The sequence below is a fragment of the Phyllostomus discolor genome, chromosome 5 (genome assembly GCF_004126475.2).
Source record: "Phyllostomus discolor isolate MPI-MPIP mPhyDis1 chromosome 5, mPhyDis1.pri.v3, whole genome shotgun sequence".
Taxonomy (NCBI): domain Eukaryota; kingdom Metazoa; phylum Chordata; class Mammalia; order Chiroptera; family Phyllostomidae; genus Phyllostomus; species Phyllostomus discolor.
In genome coordinates this window covers 26,188,045-26,201,917 of record NC_040907.2, presented here as the reverse complement: position 1 = coordinate 26,201,917, position 13,873 = coordinate 26,188,045, and the positions used below count along the sequence as shown (strand labels likewise).

General features: G+C 40.2%; 1 protein-coding gene across 1 annotated transcript in view; it reads right to left on the bottom strand.

Annotated features, from left to right (window-relative positions):
* MACF1 (microtubule actin crosslinking factor 1) overlaps positions 1–13,873 on the bottom strand; it is a 325,706-nt gene that overhangs the window by 176,757 nt on the left and 135,076 nt on the right. The window contains 2 exon segments of the mRNA XM_036027482.1: positions 6,162–6,254; positions 10,163–10,240. Coding sequence (XP_035883375.1) covers positions 6,162–6,254; positions 10,163–10,240 — 171 coding nt within the window.

The window sequence follows — 13,873 nt, the reverse complement described above, 5'->3', positions numbered from 1 at the left end:
AAAAGACTTGAAAACCACACGATACAGAATTAGCAAGATACATATGACACTCTATCTGAAGCAAGACAAAGAGGTTGGAGGCTCTATAGAATCCTTTATTAGACATCCAAAAGCTTTGCAGACAGGGAAACTATTCCCACACTTCCAAACACTTAGTTAATACTAGAGGCAAACACCAAGACGTCAAAAACAGCCAAGGAAGGAATTAGTAATTAGTTGTATCTGGGAAAATACTCTGGAAGCAGAGCTTCCCTCTACAAGAAGACAAAATAAGTATTCTGCTATGCTGAAACAACAGCAAAAGAGAAAAGCAGGTAGCTAATATACATGCAGAAGACAAAGCCACAGCTGTTTACACCTCCCAGTGAAATTGGTAACAGGGCAAAGAACAGTGGGCTAGGTCAAAGGCTCTGGAAGTTATAGAATCCATTAATTACTGAGTGTGTGTTATGTTCCAATTCCCTCTCCCAAACCTCCCTGAGGTTTAGAGTACGTCTCTTGTCATTCCTTTGATTTATGTAGTTGAACTGGATTGACTCTGTGTCTAGTTCAATGTTTTATCTCCCACTGACTGTACCTAAGACCTTGCTCATAGCTGACCCCTCAGTAAATGTTTGTGGAATTCAGTTAAAGAATACATTTTCCTGCAAACTGTAACCACAAGGAGCTATCATTTCACACTCACTGTGATGGCTGTAATCTAAAGGACAGACAACAACTGTTGGTGAAGATGTAGGAAACCAGGAACCCTCATACATTAACGGTGGAAGCCCTGACCAGCATGGCTCAGTTGGGTGTCATTCTGCAAAGCAAAATATCGCTGGTTCAATTCCCGGTCAGGGCACATGCCTGGGTTTCAGGCCCAGTTCCTGGTTGGGGCGCACATGAGAAGCAACCAATGTTTCTCTGTCACATCAGTGTTTCTATCTCTCTTTCTCCCTCCTGCCTACTCTCTATAAAAATAAATACAATCTTTTAAAAAATGGTGGGAATGTAAAATGATACAGCCACTTTGGAAAACCGATTAGCAGTTTCTTAAAAAGTTATAAGTAAAACTACCATATAAACCAGCAATTCCACTCCTAGGCATACATCCAAGAGAAATGAAAACACATCCACGCAAAGACTAGTACTCAAATATTCATATCAACATTATCTGTAATAGCAGAAAATAGCAATACAAATGTCCATCAACTGCTGAATAGACAAAATGCATGGTATATCCATAGAATACTTCTCAGAAGTAAGAAGGTATGAAGTTCTGATATATGCTACAACATGGATGAAACCTCAAAGATATTATGGTAAGTGAAAGAAGCCAGACACAAAATATCATATATTATATGATTCCATTTAGGTGAAATGTCCAAAATAGACAAATCTAAAGCAACAGAAAATAAATTAGTGGTTGCTTGAGTCTGGGGATGGGAAAAGAGAACTGTAAATGAGCAAGAGGGATGACACGGGGATGGTGACTGCTCTAAAACTGGGTTACGGTGACTGTTGCACAACTTGTAAAAGTCATTGAAATATACAATGAAAATGGGTCGATTTTATAATATATAAAATACACTTCAATAAAGTTTTTTTAAATACGTATTTTCTTAAAATAAAACAATAGAATGATAACCAAAAAGGTGTTTTTAAAAAGTTAGCTAACTGCCTTGGCTGGTGTGGCTCAGTGAACTGAATGCTGGCCTGCGAACCAAAGGGTCACTGGTTGATTCCCAGTCAGGGCACATGCCTGGGTTGCAGGTCAGGTCCCCAGTAGGGGGTGCGTGAGGCAACCACACATTGATGTTTCTCTCCCTCTTTATCCTCCCTTCCCCTCTGTATAAAAATAAATAAATAAAAAATATATATTTTAAAAGTTAACCATAGGGAAAGGGAAGAAACAGGATGGAGGAAGCAAAGATGGACACTGGAATTCTCTGAATACATCTTGTATTCACTTTTTAAAACTTCCCTTTGAAACAATGTAAATATATAATGTCTCTAGTATTTATCTATATGATAAGAAATAAAATTGAAAGGGGAAAAAACAATCCCTAAGAACTGAAAGCAAATAAAAACAAATGAACCTAATTATGTCATTTCTTTGAATTGATGGCTTAGTAATACAGACAGAAATTATTTCAAATGACTTTAAAATATAATTATTTGGACATCCTTAGGAAATTTACACTAAGGACAAAAAGACCTGCAAAGAAATAATAAACTTCTTAACAATCATATTGTTAGTAATATTGATAATGTTATTTTGATGCAAATATATTACATAAAATATATGATTTTACAGATATATGTGTACCTATGTGTAAGAAAAAGGAAATATGTGATGTGTTACTGTGGTTAGGATCCAGATTTTCAGACTAAGAAAAAGAAGGATACAAATACAGGCGTGGGCAAAAATAGATTAACGGTTGTTCGTGTGAGAAAAGACATGTATGTTACCATTATTGTAATAGCTTTATTAATCTGTGTTTCGTGTATTGTAAGCCTAACATTGCCACGCCTGTATAAGGTCAAAGAAACTAAATAAAAGTTGGTAATTCCAAATTTGAATTAGAAATATCAGTATAAATGTATGCTTTTTTTTAAAGAGAAAAATATAATATTGGCATCTCTGTTTAGAGAAAAAGCCCAGAAATGATGACCCACCAGGAGCACTCAGACTGTCAATAAAGAAAAAGAGCTCCTTGGAGAAATTGCTAATTTCAGGTCTGGGACAGGATGCTGTCTCACAAGAAAAAAAGGAAAAGATCAAAGACTTTGGGGGTCATGCCAAGACTCAAGGACTCAACTTGAAAAAGCTCTTACTGACCGATGATGAAGCTATTTGAATGTTAGAAAGAATAATAGCTGTATGTGATTGAAATGCATTTAAGCCTGTTTTTAAAAAAAACATGAGTCACAGTAATACTTAGGAGGAAAAAAATCAACAAAAAAAACTTCCACTGGTCACCTCTGGAGAATCTCAGGGAACTAATGAATTATTCTGAAAACTTGTAAACAGAGGGAAAGTTGGGGGTATTCACCTTTTTATCTTACCTCTCTCAGGGGAGCTACCTTTCAGTGTAACTGACAAAGTGAAGTTCTTCTTTATAGAAGAATTCCAGACAAATAATAAAGAAATTATAGAATTTGAGTATCACTACTTTGCAACTTCTAATGAAATAATGGAACTAGCAATGATGATCAGTAGCTGCTAAAACCGTTAGGTGAAGAGCTAACAGGGACTGCAGAATGGATCAATCAGGCTGAAAAAACACCTGACCCCACTAATCAATCTCACCATCATGAAAAGAGAGACAACAGACATTACGAGCTTCCTGATGCACATCAATAAAAGTATACAGCAGACACTACCATCCTTGCCTCACCCCCAAAATGAACCTGAATGTGACTGAGCCTCAGGTCTAGTTCGAAACCCCCATTTTGCAGACAATACAATGAAGGAATAGAGGACATTGTTAGAAGACATGCCAGAGATACCATCAGCATCTTTACAAACCTTACAGGACAAAAAGATGTGATTTCTTCAACAAATTGCAAAGAGAGAAATTTAATGCAATATGTGGACTTTGTTTGGATTCTGATTCAAACAAACCATTTTTAAAAATGAGATCATTGGGGAAGTCTGAACAATGACCAGGTCTTTGATTATTTTAAAAAATTATTAATTGTTATGGCATTATAATATTGTGGTTTGCTTAAAAATATCTATCTTCCACAGATACACACTGAAATACTTCCAGATGAAATTATATGAAGTATGGGATTTCTTTTCAATTAACCTACTGGGGTTTGAGGAGTGAATCAGGATAGAGAAGAAATAATATTGGCCATGAGTTAATCATTGTTGAGCTAGGGCAGTTCACCATTTTCTCTTTGTTTATAAATGTTTGAAGTTTTTCAAAACAAAATTTTTTAAAGATTTTATTTATTTATTTTTAGACAGAGGGGTAAGGAGGGAGAAAGACATCCTTGTGTGGTTGCCTCTCACACACCCCCTACTGGGGACCTAGCCCACAACCCAGGCACATGCCCTGACTAGGGATTGAACCACTGACCCTTTGGTTTGCAGGCTGGCTCTCAATCCACTGAGCCACACCAGCCGGGGCTCATAACAAGTTTTTATTTATTTTTTATTTTTTGTTTTTTTAAATAATAGTAGTAAGTTACCTACAACATTTTTAAAGATTTTATTTATTTTTAGAGAGGGAGGGGAGAGAGAGAAGAGAGAGAAGAGAAAGAGGGGGAGGGGGGGAGAGGGAGAGAGAGAGAGAGAGAGAGAGAGAGAGAGAGAGAGAGAGAGAGCAATGTGCAGTTGCTGGGGGCCATGGCCTGCAACCTAGGCATGTGCCCTAACTGGGAATCGAACCTGCGATGCCTGGTTTGCAGCCCGCGCTCAATCCACTGAGCTATGCCAGCCAGGGCTCATAACAAATTTTTAAAGAAAAAACTATTGCTTGCAGCACTCTTTGGAATAAGAACAGCTCTATCACCCCATCTCCTCTGTCCCAGTAATGTTTTAATTAACCAATTCACGTTTGATTCCCTGGCTCCTGAGTTTCCTTTTTAAACAGATTTAGTTGTAGGCAGGGTAAGTAGAGACACAGTGGACAGATTCCTTTTACCTCATACCTATGAAACTAATACTGGGCACTAACAGTGAGGGCAGGTTTGTGGTAAAAATACAGTTTCTCTTCAAAAATAATTCCACTGTTCAAAAGGATTCTAAAAGGATAACTCTAGTCCTCGAGAAAAGCTCAACAAAGTTCCACTCCCCACCCTGCAAAGGAATACCTTGCCAAGTTTATGTTCCTGGTTATCCCTATATCCAAAGCATTCATGAGGCCACTTCGTGGTTCCACAAAAATATGTATTACCTTCACACTTTCCTAAGCCTATCCATGCTGTCAACTGTCAGCACCAGCTCCAAATTAGACCCCCAAGAAATAATCTCTAAACTCAGAGAACTGTTTCAGGTTCTTAGGAATTTTGATATACTTGCTCTTCTGTATCTACCCAGCAGGTGGCACTAACTCCCCAAGTAAGACATGACAGTGGTCTCAGCCCCTGGAAGTCAGTCAGTGTCTGGAGATATCTATTATTATTAACCTTCTTTTCCCACCTGCTCCCTCTAATCTATCACCCTCCTCCCTGTACAGTGACTGGGTATGGAAGAGTAGTCTAAGAAATAGCTTTGCTTAGTTGTGCTAAAGTGATTCAAGACAGTCTTTTTAATAAGAGGTGGCTGTATTTAGTGGAAAAGGACTAGCCTTCTTATGAAGGCCATGTGACTCTGTGAACACTACCAGAGCGCCACTGCTCTTGGGTGTGACTACCGCTACAAGGTGCTTACAGTGGAATGAATGTTTGTGTCCCCTCAAAATTCATATGAAGTCCTAACCCGCAACGTGAGTGTATTTGGAGATGGGGCATTTGGCAAGAGATGAGGTCACGAGAGTAGAAACTTCATAATGGAATGAATGCCATTACAAAAAGATGAAGAAACGTAAGATCTCTTCTTCTGCATGCATGCACCAAGGGAAAGGTCATGTGAGGACATAACCAGGAAGAGGGCTCTCATCAAGAACCCAACCATATGGCACCCTGATCTCACATTTCTGACTTCCAGAACTATGAAAAATAAGTATCTGTTGTTTACGCCACCCAATCTATGATGGTACTCCATTACGGCAGCCTAGATGACTAAGACAGTGCTACAATTAACCAGGCTTGTTTTAAGATTAGAGACAAGTCGACATCAAAGCAGGCCTTCACTCCACCCTTTTAAGGCATCACAACCAACATCTTTCCCCACCCTTCACACTCTGAGTACCTAAAGAGACAGTTTTGACTCAGATGAGCAGACTTCTAATAATCAGGCTGCCAATGACAGGGCCAAGCAAAGGAAATGAAAAATCCCACCCATTTCATCATGAAAATGACTAGGAAGTTCTGGATTTAGGCTGCAACAGCTTTATCCCCAGGCCAATCCTTATCTTCACTTCCAACTCCCACTCTCACCCTTCTTCACTGCCACATACAGACAAGGAAGGCTCAGTGTGCCTGTGGAAGGCAACGCAACTTCTAGTTCTTCCTAGGCCACGTTCAAACCAAGCAATTTGGACCGTAAACTTCACAGGCCCTACCTGGAAGTGCAAAATAATGGTCCAGATCAGGCCCAGGGTCAGCTTGGGGTTGCCATCTGTAATGTCATCATTGCGAATATTCACTAGTTTCACCTGAAAAAGAAACAAAAGCTGGTCTCAGAGTTCTGTGACTCTTGTTTTGATTTCATTTTTATTTTCTTCATTTACATATAGTTAAATTGAATTATACAGTTATTTTCTATGAGTTTTAACACATGTATAGATTTGTATAACTACCACCACAATCAGAGTAACAGAACAATTCCATCTTACCAAGAAAGGTGACCTCACGTGGCCCCTTTGTAGTCAAACCTTGTCCCCACCCCTAACTCCCAGCAACCACTGATCTGGTCCCAGTTTTGCTTTTTCCAGAATGTCATATAAATGGAATCACACAGTATGCAATCTTTTGACACTGGCTTTTTTTTCACTCAACACAATGCCCTCAATATCTACATCCAAGTCACTGCATGTAACAATAGTTTGCTCCTTCCACTGCTGAGCAATCTTTCACTGTACCGACACACTACACTGTGTTTAACCATTCATCTATGGAAGAACACTGGGGTTGTTTCTGGGAGCAATTATGCATAAAGCTCCTATATTCACGTACAGGCTTTTCTGTGTGTGTGAGTGTATGTTTTCATTTCTCTAGGGTAAATTCCTAAGAGTGAGATTGCTGGGTCATATGGTATATGTTTAGCTTTATAAGAAACTGCCAAACTATCTTCCAGCGTGACTATACCATTTTACATTCCTAGCAGCAAAACAACCTTGCAAGCACACAGTATTGTGAGTTGCTTTGTTATCACACCCCAGTCTTTTCTCTCTTCTTAAGGCTGGGCGGATTGCCTCTCCTCTCTCATTAGTCTTTGGCCTACTCCAGCCTCCATTTCCCCTCCATGTCCATCCACTTTGTCACAGATATCCCACCCCTACCTGCTCATGATTCCCTCAGCATCTGCTTCACTCCTAAAATCTCACTCCAACAACATAATGTTGTTGGATGCTTAGGCTGTCCCCTGTTAGGGTGACCAACTGTCCCAGTGAGCTGGAAACTGAAGGGTTTCCTGGGACAGGACTTCCGGTGCTGAAACCAACAGTGGCCCAGGAAAATCAGCCGACTTCCACCTCAACCCTTGTGAGCCTCATCTGTCAAACCCTCCTGGAGCTCCTGTTCAATTGTGACAAACCGTACTGAGCTGCCCTCCCCTTTATCTCTTCAATTGAACTGAAATTTGTGTGTCTCTAAGGAACCCCAGGTGCCTCAAACAGAAAGAAGCCTCACTTTTCCTTGCACTAACAGTGACCAGAACTATTGACTGAATGCTTGTGTCCCTCCAAAATGCATATGTTAAATCCTAATACCCAATCTGATGGTATTGGAGGTGGGGCGTTTGGGGGTGATTAGGCTATAAGGGTAAGGCTCTCAGGAATGAGCTTAGTGCCCTTATATAAGAGACCCCAAGAGAGCTCCCTTGCCCCTTCATTCATGTTAGGAAACAGCTAAAGGACAGCCATCTCTGCCCTGGCTGGTGTGGCTCAGTGGACTGAGTGCTGGCCTGCGAACCAAACGGTCGTGGGTTCCATTCCCAGTCAGGACACATCCCTGGATTGCAGGCCAGGTCCCCAGTAGGGGGCATTCAAGGGGCAACCACACATTGATGCTTCTCTCCCTCTTTTTCTCCCTCTCTTCCTTTCTCTCTAAAAATTAAAAAAAAAAAAAAAAAAAAAGATAGCTATCTCTGAACCAGGACCTCACCAGACACTGAATCTGCCTTGATCTCAGACTTTCCAGCAGCCAGAACTGTGAGAAATAAATTTCTGTTGTTTATAAGTCACCCACTCTATGATACTTTTGTTAAAGCAGTCTGAATGACTAGGACACCTGGGCAAATTCTTTCCCTTTTCTGTATCTCAGTCACCCTGTGGGGGTGGGAGGAGCTGCCTTTCTATCTACTATCTACTATCTACTATCTACCATCTTTCTTGGCAATTTCAGCACTCATTTCAATGACCCAAATATCACCCTATCTGCACAATTCACCTGCCTTCTCAACTATGGTGACCTTTGTTTTTACTCTGCTTTGGACACCTGCACAGCTATGATTTGAACTCCACCATTACAGAGAACTGTTCTAGAGTTCTCTCTGCCCTTCTCTGAGTCCATTGTTCTTGCCTGCCCATGTTTTCATTCTGCTGTAGTAACCAAATCTACTCTTGGTCCTTATTTAAGACTTCTAGCCAATCCATTCCTCTCAATTTTCCTTGCTCATTAAAGCCTCCTCTGGTTTCTGCTAACTGCACACAGACGTTTCACTGCTGCTTTCTCCAGCACCCCTCACATGTCAGCCTCCAATTCTCCTACTACTTTTCACTTATCAATTTATTTCAACAAATGTTTATTTTTATTTAACTTAATTTTTACTAACCTGTGTTACCTCAATAAATGTAATAACAAAGTATAGCACATCATATTTATTGACTCCCATAGAATTGCAATATTTATTGTTTCAGCTTTGATTCTGTTATCTTTACATGGTTCTATGTTTTGGTTCTAATATGAACAGAAATTTATTTTTAATCTTAAAAGATTCAAATTCTCTAAAAATTTATATTGTTATTCTATTAGCAAAAATAGTTCAGCATCTTGAGTTTAACAAATGTTTATGAAGTGCTGATTGTGGACCATTTTTATGACAAATGATGAAGATAAGAATGTTAAGTGAGATCATGTTCCCTGTCCTCACAGAGCCTACAGTACATTAGGATAAACAGAGAAACAGTAACGTAATAAGTATTGTATTAGAAGTGAACTGTTATGAGAGCACACAGAAAGAAAATTTCCCAAATTAATGAGAACTGCTGATAAGAGTGAGAAAAATGAACTAACTCCCAAAATAAGCATACCATTTAATGTTCCCTTGACCCCTGCTGTTGCGCCTAGCAACTGCAGCTATCCCAAATCTTTTCCATACAGCTCTCTGAGCAGATGAACTCTGACACCTCATCCATCTTCCTCTCCACCACAAACCATCTCTGTATCTTTATCCGTCCTTCCTTCCCTGTATCTCAGAAGAGAGGCATTTTTCTTTTTTCTCAAAAAAACCCACCCAGGCTGTGCTCTGGATCTCATCCCTCAATCCCTTGACTTGGTTCCATCAATTAGGAAGAAGGATGACACATAGGAAATAGCATGAATAAAAGACTGAGCATTAAACTACATGTCAGAAGACCTGGGTTAGAGCCCCAGCTTTGCTCTGACTTGTTCTGTGACTTGGAGCAGGTGGTCTCACCTATCTACATCTCAGTGTCCTTAGCCACAAACGAATCCACTTTCATTTCAAGGGCTACTGGATCTCTAAGGTATCTCTAGGTCCAACATTCTAAGGCTCTTACTTCTCCTCATTCTCATTCTCAGTCTTTTTCTCTTCACTGGCTTCTCCTCCTACATCCAACAATGTGTTGCTATCTTCCTTCCTTGTGTAGAGAGTAATAAACTTATTATTCCCTTCCTACATCCAGGTCCGATATACTCTAAACACTTTTCTGCTCTACTAAAACTGTTCTCTTAAGTCAACAATGCTTAATGGCTAAGACCTTTTCCTCACACCTGGAATGACATCACCCTCTCATCTGATTTTCATAACAATGTGGCACTCTGGTTTTCCCTTGCTCTGGGTGCTACCTCTTCCATCTTCTTTGCTGGTTTACCTTTCACCTTCGTTCTGACCTCCAACTAAGGGGGTTCCACACAATTGAATCTTTAGCATCTAACTCTTCTCTGTCAACCCTCTCCCTCTCAGGAAGGCCACAAGTTAAGACCTACCAAATGATCTGTCCAACCATAATACAATGGTTCACTAGCAAGTAAGACTCAGAACGGGGTCAGTCAGATGTAGCAATTACTGAGGGCTTACTAGGGGCACTGAGAACTTCCCTAAGTAGAAACCAATGGCAACATTGCCTGGCTGAATGGGGAACCCATGGGATACTCTTACCTTTCGCCGCTTTAGGAAGTCCAAGGCAATCTGAACATTCTGCAGCCTATGAAATCGCATCCTGCCCTTCTCCCGGGGCTGCAAACAAAAAAAGGGGGTGTTAGGTTTAGCTACACCAATTTACCCATGCAGACCACTTTCCACTTTCATTTCAAAGACTAAAAAACCACAAAGAATTCCTCATGGCTGAAGCCAGGCATAGGAGCATTCGTAAAGCACCAAAGCACCCTTCGGTGACACGACCTGTCTCTGTCACCATGCTCTCTTAGGTAACCTAAAAAGGCCTAGATTACCACTGTAATTCCCATGAACACACAGCACCTTTTGACTGCTAATGCTGAACCAGTGCCACAGCTTCTCTATCAGTTCTTCGGTAGCCCTACGTAGTAGAACCTGATCATAGATGTGAGATTAATGGGGATGAGGACTTTGGCTCAATGGCTCCTAAAATCAAAGTTAAATGCTATTGTAAAGGAAGGGTGGAAAGTCCTAATTGCATATTGCACAGTAGTAGACAGAGCCAACCTTATTGCAAACCTGGCAAAAGAAGCCAGAGGTAGCTAATTTTAAACTATGGAATGAGGAGTTATATATGCTCAATAAACAAGATTTTAAAAACCCAAAATGAGACTCAAAAATCAGGAAGAAACCTATCCTCCAGGAAGATGGGTATCCATGCAGGAAAGCTACCCTTTACCCCATATGAAATAGCCAGAGATAACAAAACCTTGATGATGTAGGAGTATTCAGCACGATAACCCCCCAAAAGGCATTTTCTGCCAGTCACTTAATCCTGGATGTCACACAAGCCACAGAAGAGGAGCCCATCTCCACCTGGTGCCTCTGGTGCCCTATCCACAGCTCAACGACTATCCATCCAAAAGTACACTAAGTCTGTTTGCCCAGTGAGTACATGCAGGAATGGCTAGCTACTCCTGGAATAGTTTCTCCTACTCACTTTCCAATGTTGCTTTTATTTTCCTAAAATTGGGACTAAAACATTATTCTCACTAGATATACCCAGTTCATTTGTAAATGTCAAACTGGTACTAATTAAAAGCTGATAAAATAGAAGTAGCCCTGTTACGGGCACCTGCAAAGGAAACCTTCCCTCAGGTTGAAATGAGCAAAAGTAACCCAACAGGTGGAAAGATAAGGTAGAGACATTTCTCTGGGTGACCCACAACACTCCTAAGCAATGCTCCCAAACTAGGATATCTACAAGAATGTTGAGGCCTCTCTGGGCAATTTCTTAAGTCAAAGGTTTAGGAAAAAACCTTTTTAGCAAGAATTTCTTCTCAGTCATTTCAGCTAAATTATAAATATGGCTTAAAGAATGATAAGCCTGTGAAACTGAATATTCTAAGGCAATGGGAAGGGAGATCAATGAAGTAAAAATGTGACTTTAAGAGGACAGCGAATGGGAATATTGCCTAATCCCTATTTCCGGAGAAAGATCATGGGCTATAATTTAGTGCCTGCAAGCAGGAAATACCCCTTCCACACACTCTAAAATTTACACGTATGTACTCCCCACCAAAAATAAATAATCTTAAGAGCATGCAAGTTAAATCTCTGTCCTCTACAGCAACTAGAGATACCACTGACCAAGGCAGAGGCTCTCCATGCAGTGAGTGGTTTGCAAACAACAGGCTATTTTGAAAACAAACAGCGTGGCGTGTGGTGAGAACCTAGAGGCTAGAGAGGTGGAGAGAGAATACCTACCAGTTAGTCTGCATGAGCAATTAACTGTCATGCTATCAATTAAACTTTCCACAATTCTGCAGTCTGGACTCAGGCAACACAGCAAGGCCACAAGAAAGTTATGGGTCTCCAGGTCTCAAAAGGACTTGACACCTCCAAACACTGTTATTCTTTCTGTGCCAACCATTCTCAAGCAAAGTAATTCCCACTTTAGGATCATCTAACAGTGGCCAGGGGTGCAATTAGTTTTAACTACTTTCTTTGGGATCCAAAGTCCCAGGTGGATAGGGAAGAAAGCAATTGGTACTGAGCTCCTGGAGACCTGGAAAACCTCAGACTCTCTGGTGGTCCTGCAGTGCCTGCCAGCTGGGAAGCTGGCATTGCCAAGAAGACCTACTACATCATCATCATCTTCCTCCTCCTGATCCTCGCTGTTTGCATGGCGCCAGGAGGGCATGCTCACCAGACGGAGGGTCTTCAGCCCTGCTGGCTCCTTTGGCCACCAACCAAGGCAAAGATACAACATAGTAACAGGAAATGCACAACACAAAAATGAAAAGGAAATAAATGCAACATTAAACAAACAAAAAAAAGATTAAAATACCCTCCCACATCCAAAAAGATGCAAAGACCAGAACAGATGGTTTTATGGAACACATCTTATGTTGAAACACATCTTCGATTCTCCATGGCCACCCACCCTCTCTGCTTTTGTGAATCAAAGGAGAAAGAGATAATGTGAATAACCATGAAAGAGATATTTTTGGATTGTTCTCAGTGAAAATGATATCTTATGAATAGTTCCATAAACACCTGTAGGTTTTCAAAGACTAGGAAAAGAAATTAGATTGGAGTGGTATTAACCTGTTTTGTAAGCAATGTCACCAAAAATGTCACTTCCAACATAAAATCACAAGTTCATCAAATACACCAGGCAAGTTGCACAAAATGTAACTTGGTGAGCACAAAAAGTCCCGCACAGTGAAGGTGAAATTCTGAATACATATGAGATTTATAAATGAGGGCCAGAGAAAAAACTAGAATTCACCCTGTGCTGGCTGTGCTAATAATAGCATCTGTCAATTTTAGGCCATTAAAAATTATAAAATTAATTCTACTGCAAGGCAAAAAAAGATGTGAAACCAGAACAAAGGGACTAAGGGAAGCCAAACCCAACCCTAGAAGAAGCTGAGTATTATTAGTTAGGGAATAAAATCTAATGTGCCAAATTCTGCTCTTGAAACACAAGAAACAAGAAAAACCACCAACGGCAGTAAGTGGGCTGAGCTTCTCAGACTACTCAAGCTGTGCACCTCTTTTCAGTTCTCTTTCCTCGCAGATGTTTCCAGAATTCAACCCTAGACTTTTCTAAATGAAAATTATGTTGTCTATGATGCTAGAGATAGAATCGAAGCTGCACAAGATCATCTGCTTCCATCAGGCTCAAATATATGAAACAATGGGCCTGCCAAGTGATGTTGTTTTGATTCTGCAAACAAAGCAAATATAAAAACTATTGTCTGACAAGCCAAGAAGCTCACACAATATTTGCTCCGATATGTACGTGTTTCCTACAAGCACTGTGCAGTACAGTTTGGGAGGAGGCGGGCAGTTACTTGTCCAAGGGGCTCAAATGTGCTGCATCCAGGGCAGTGCTCAGACATCAACTTTGGCATTTCTCTAAATCTATGAGTCTCCATAAATCATAGAAGGGAAGAAGTGAGGTAGATTAGAAAAAAATAACTTTAAACACCTGGGTTTTTAAATGTAAATTTCAGGACCTGAACTGAACAAAGAAAATTAAATAATTCACAGTAAACAGGAAAATACGAAAAAGTCTATATAGACTAGAAATAAAACTCTAGAAAGAAAAATACACCTTATTCAAAACTTTAAATGTGAATCTACTAATCCTAAAATACTACTTGTATCTATAAATGGATAAAAAATAAGGAGAACGCATGCAGTTATGAAAGGAATGTAACTGATACCAAATCTTATCAAGAA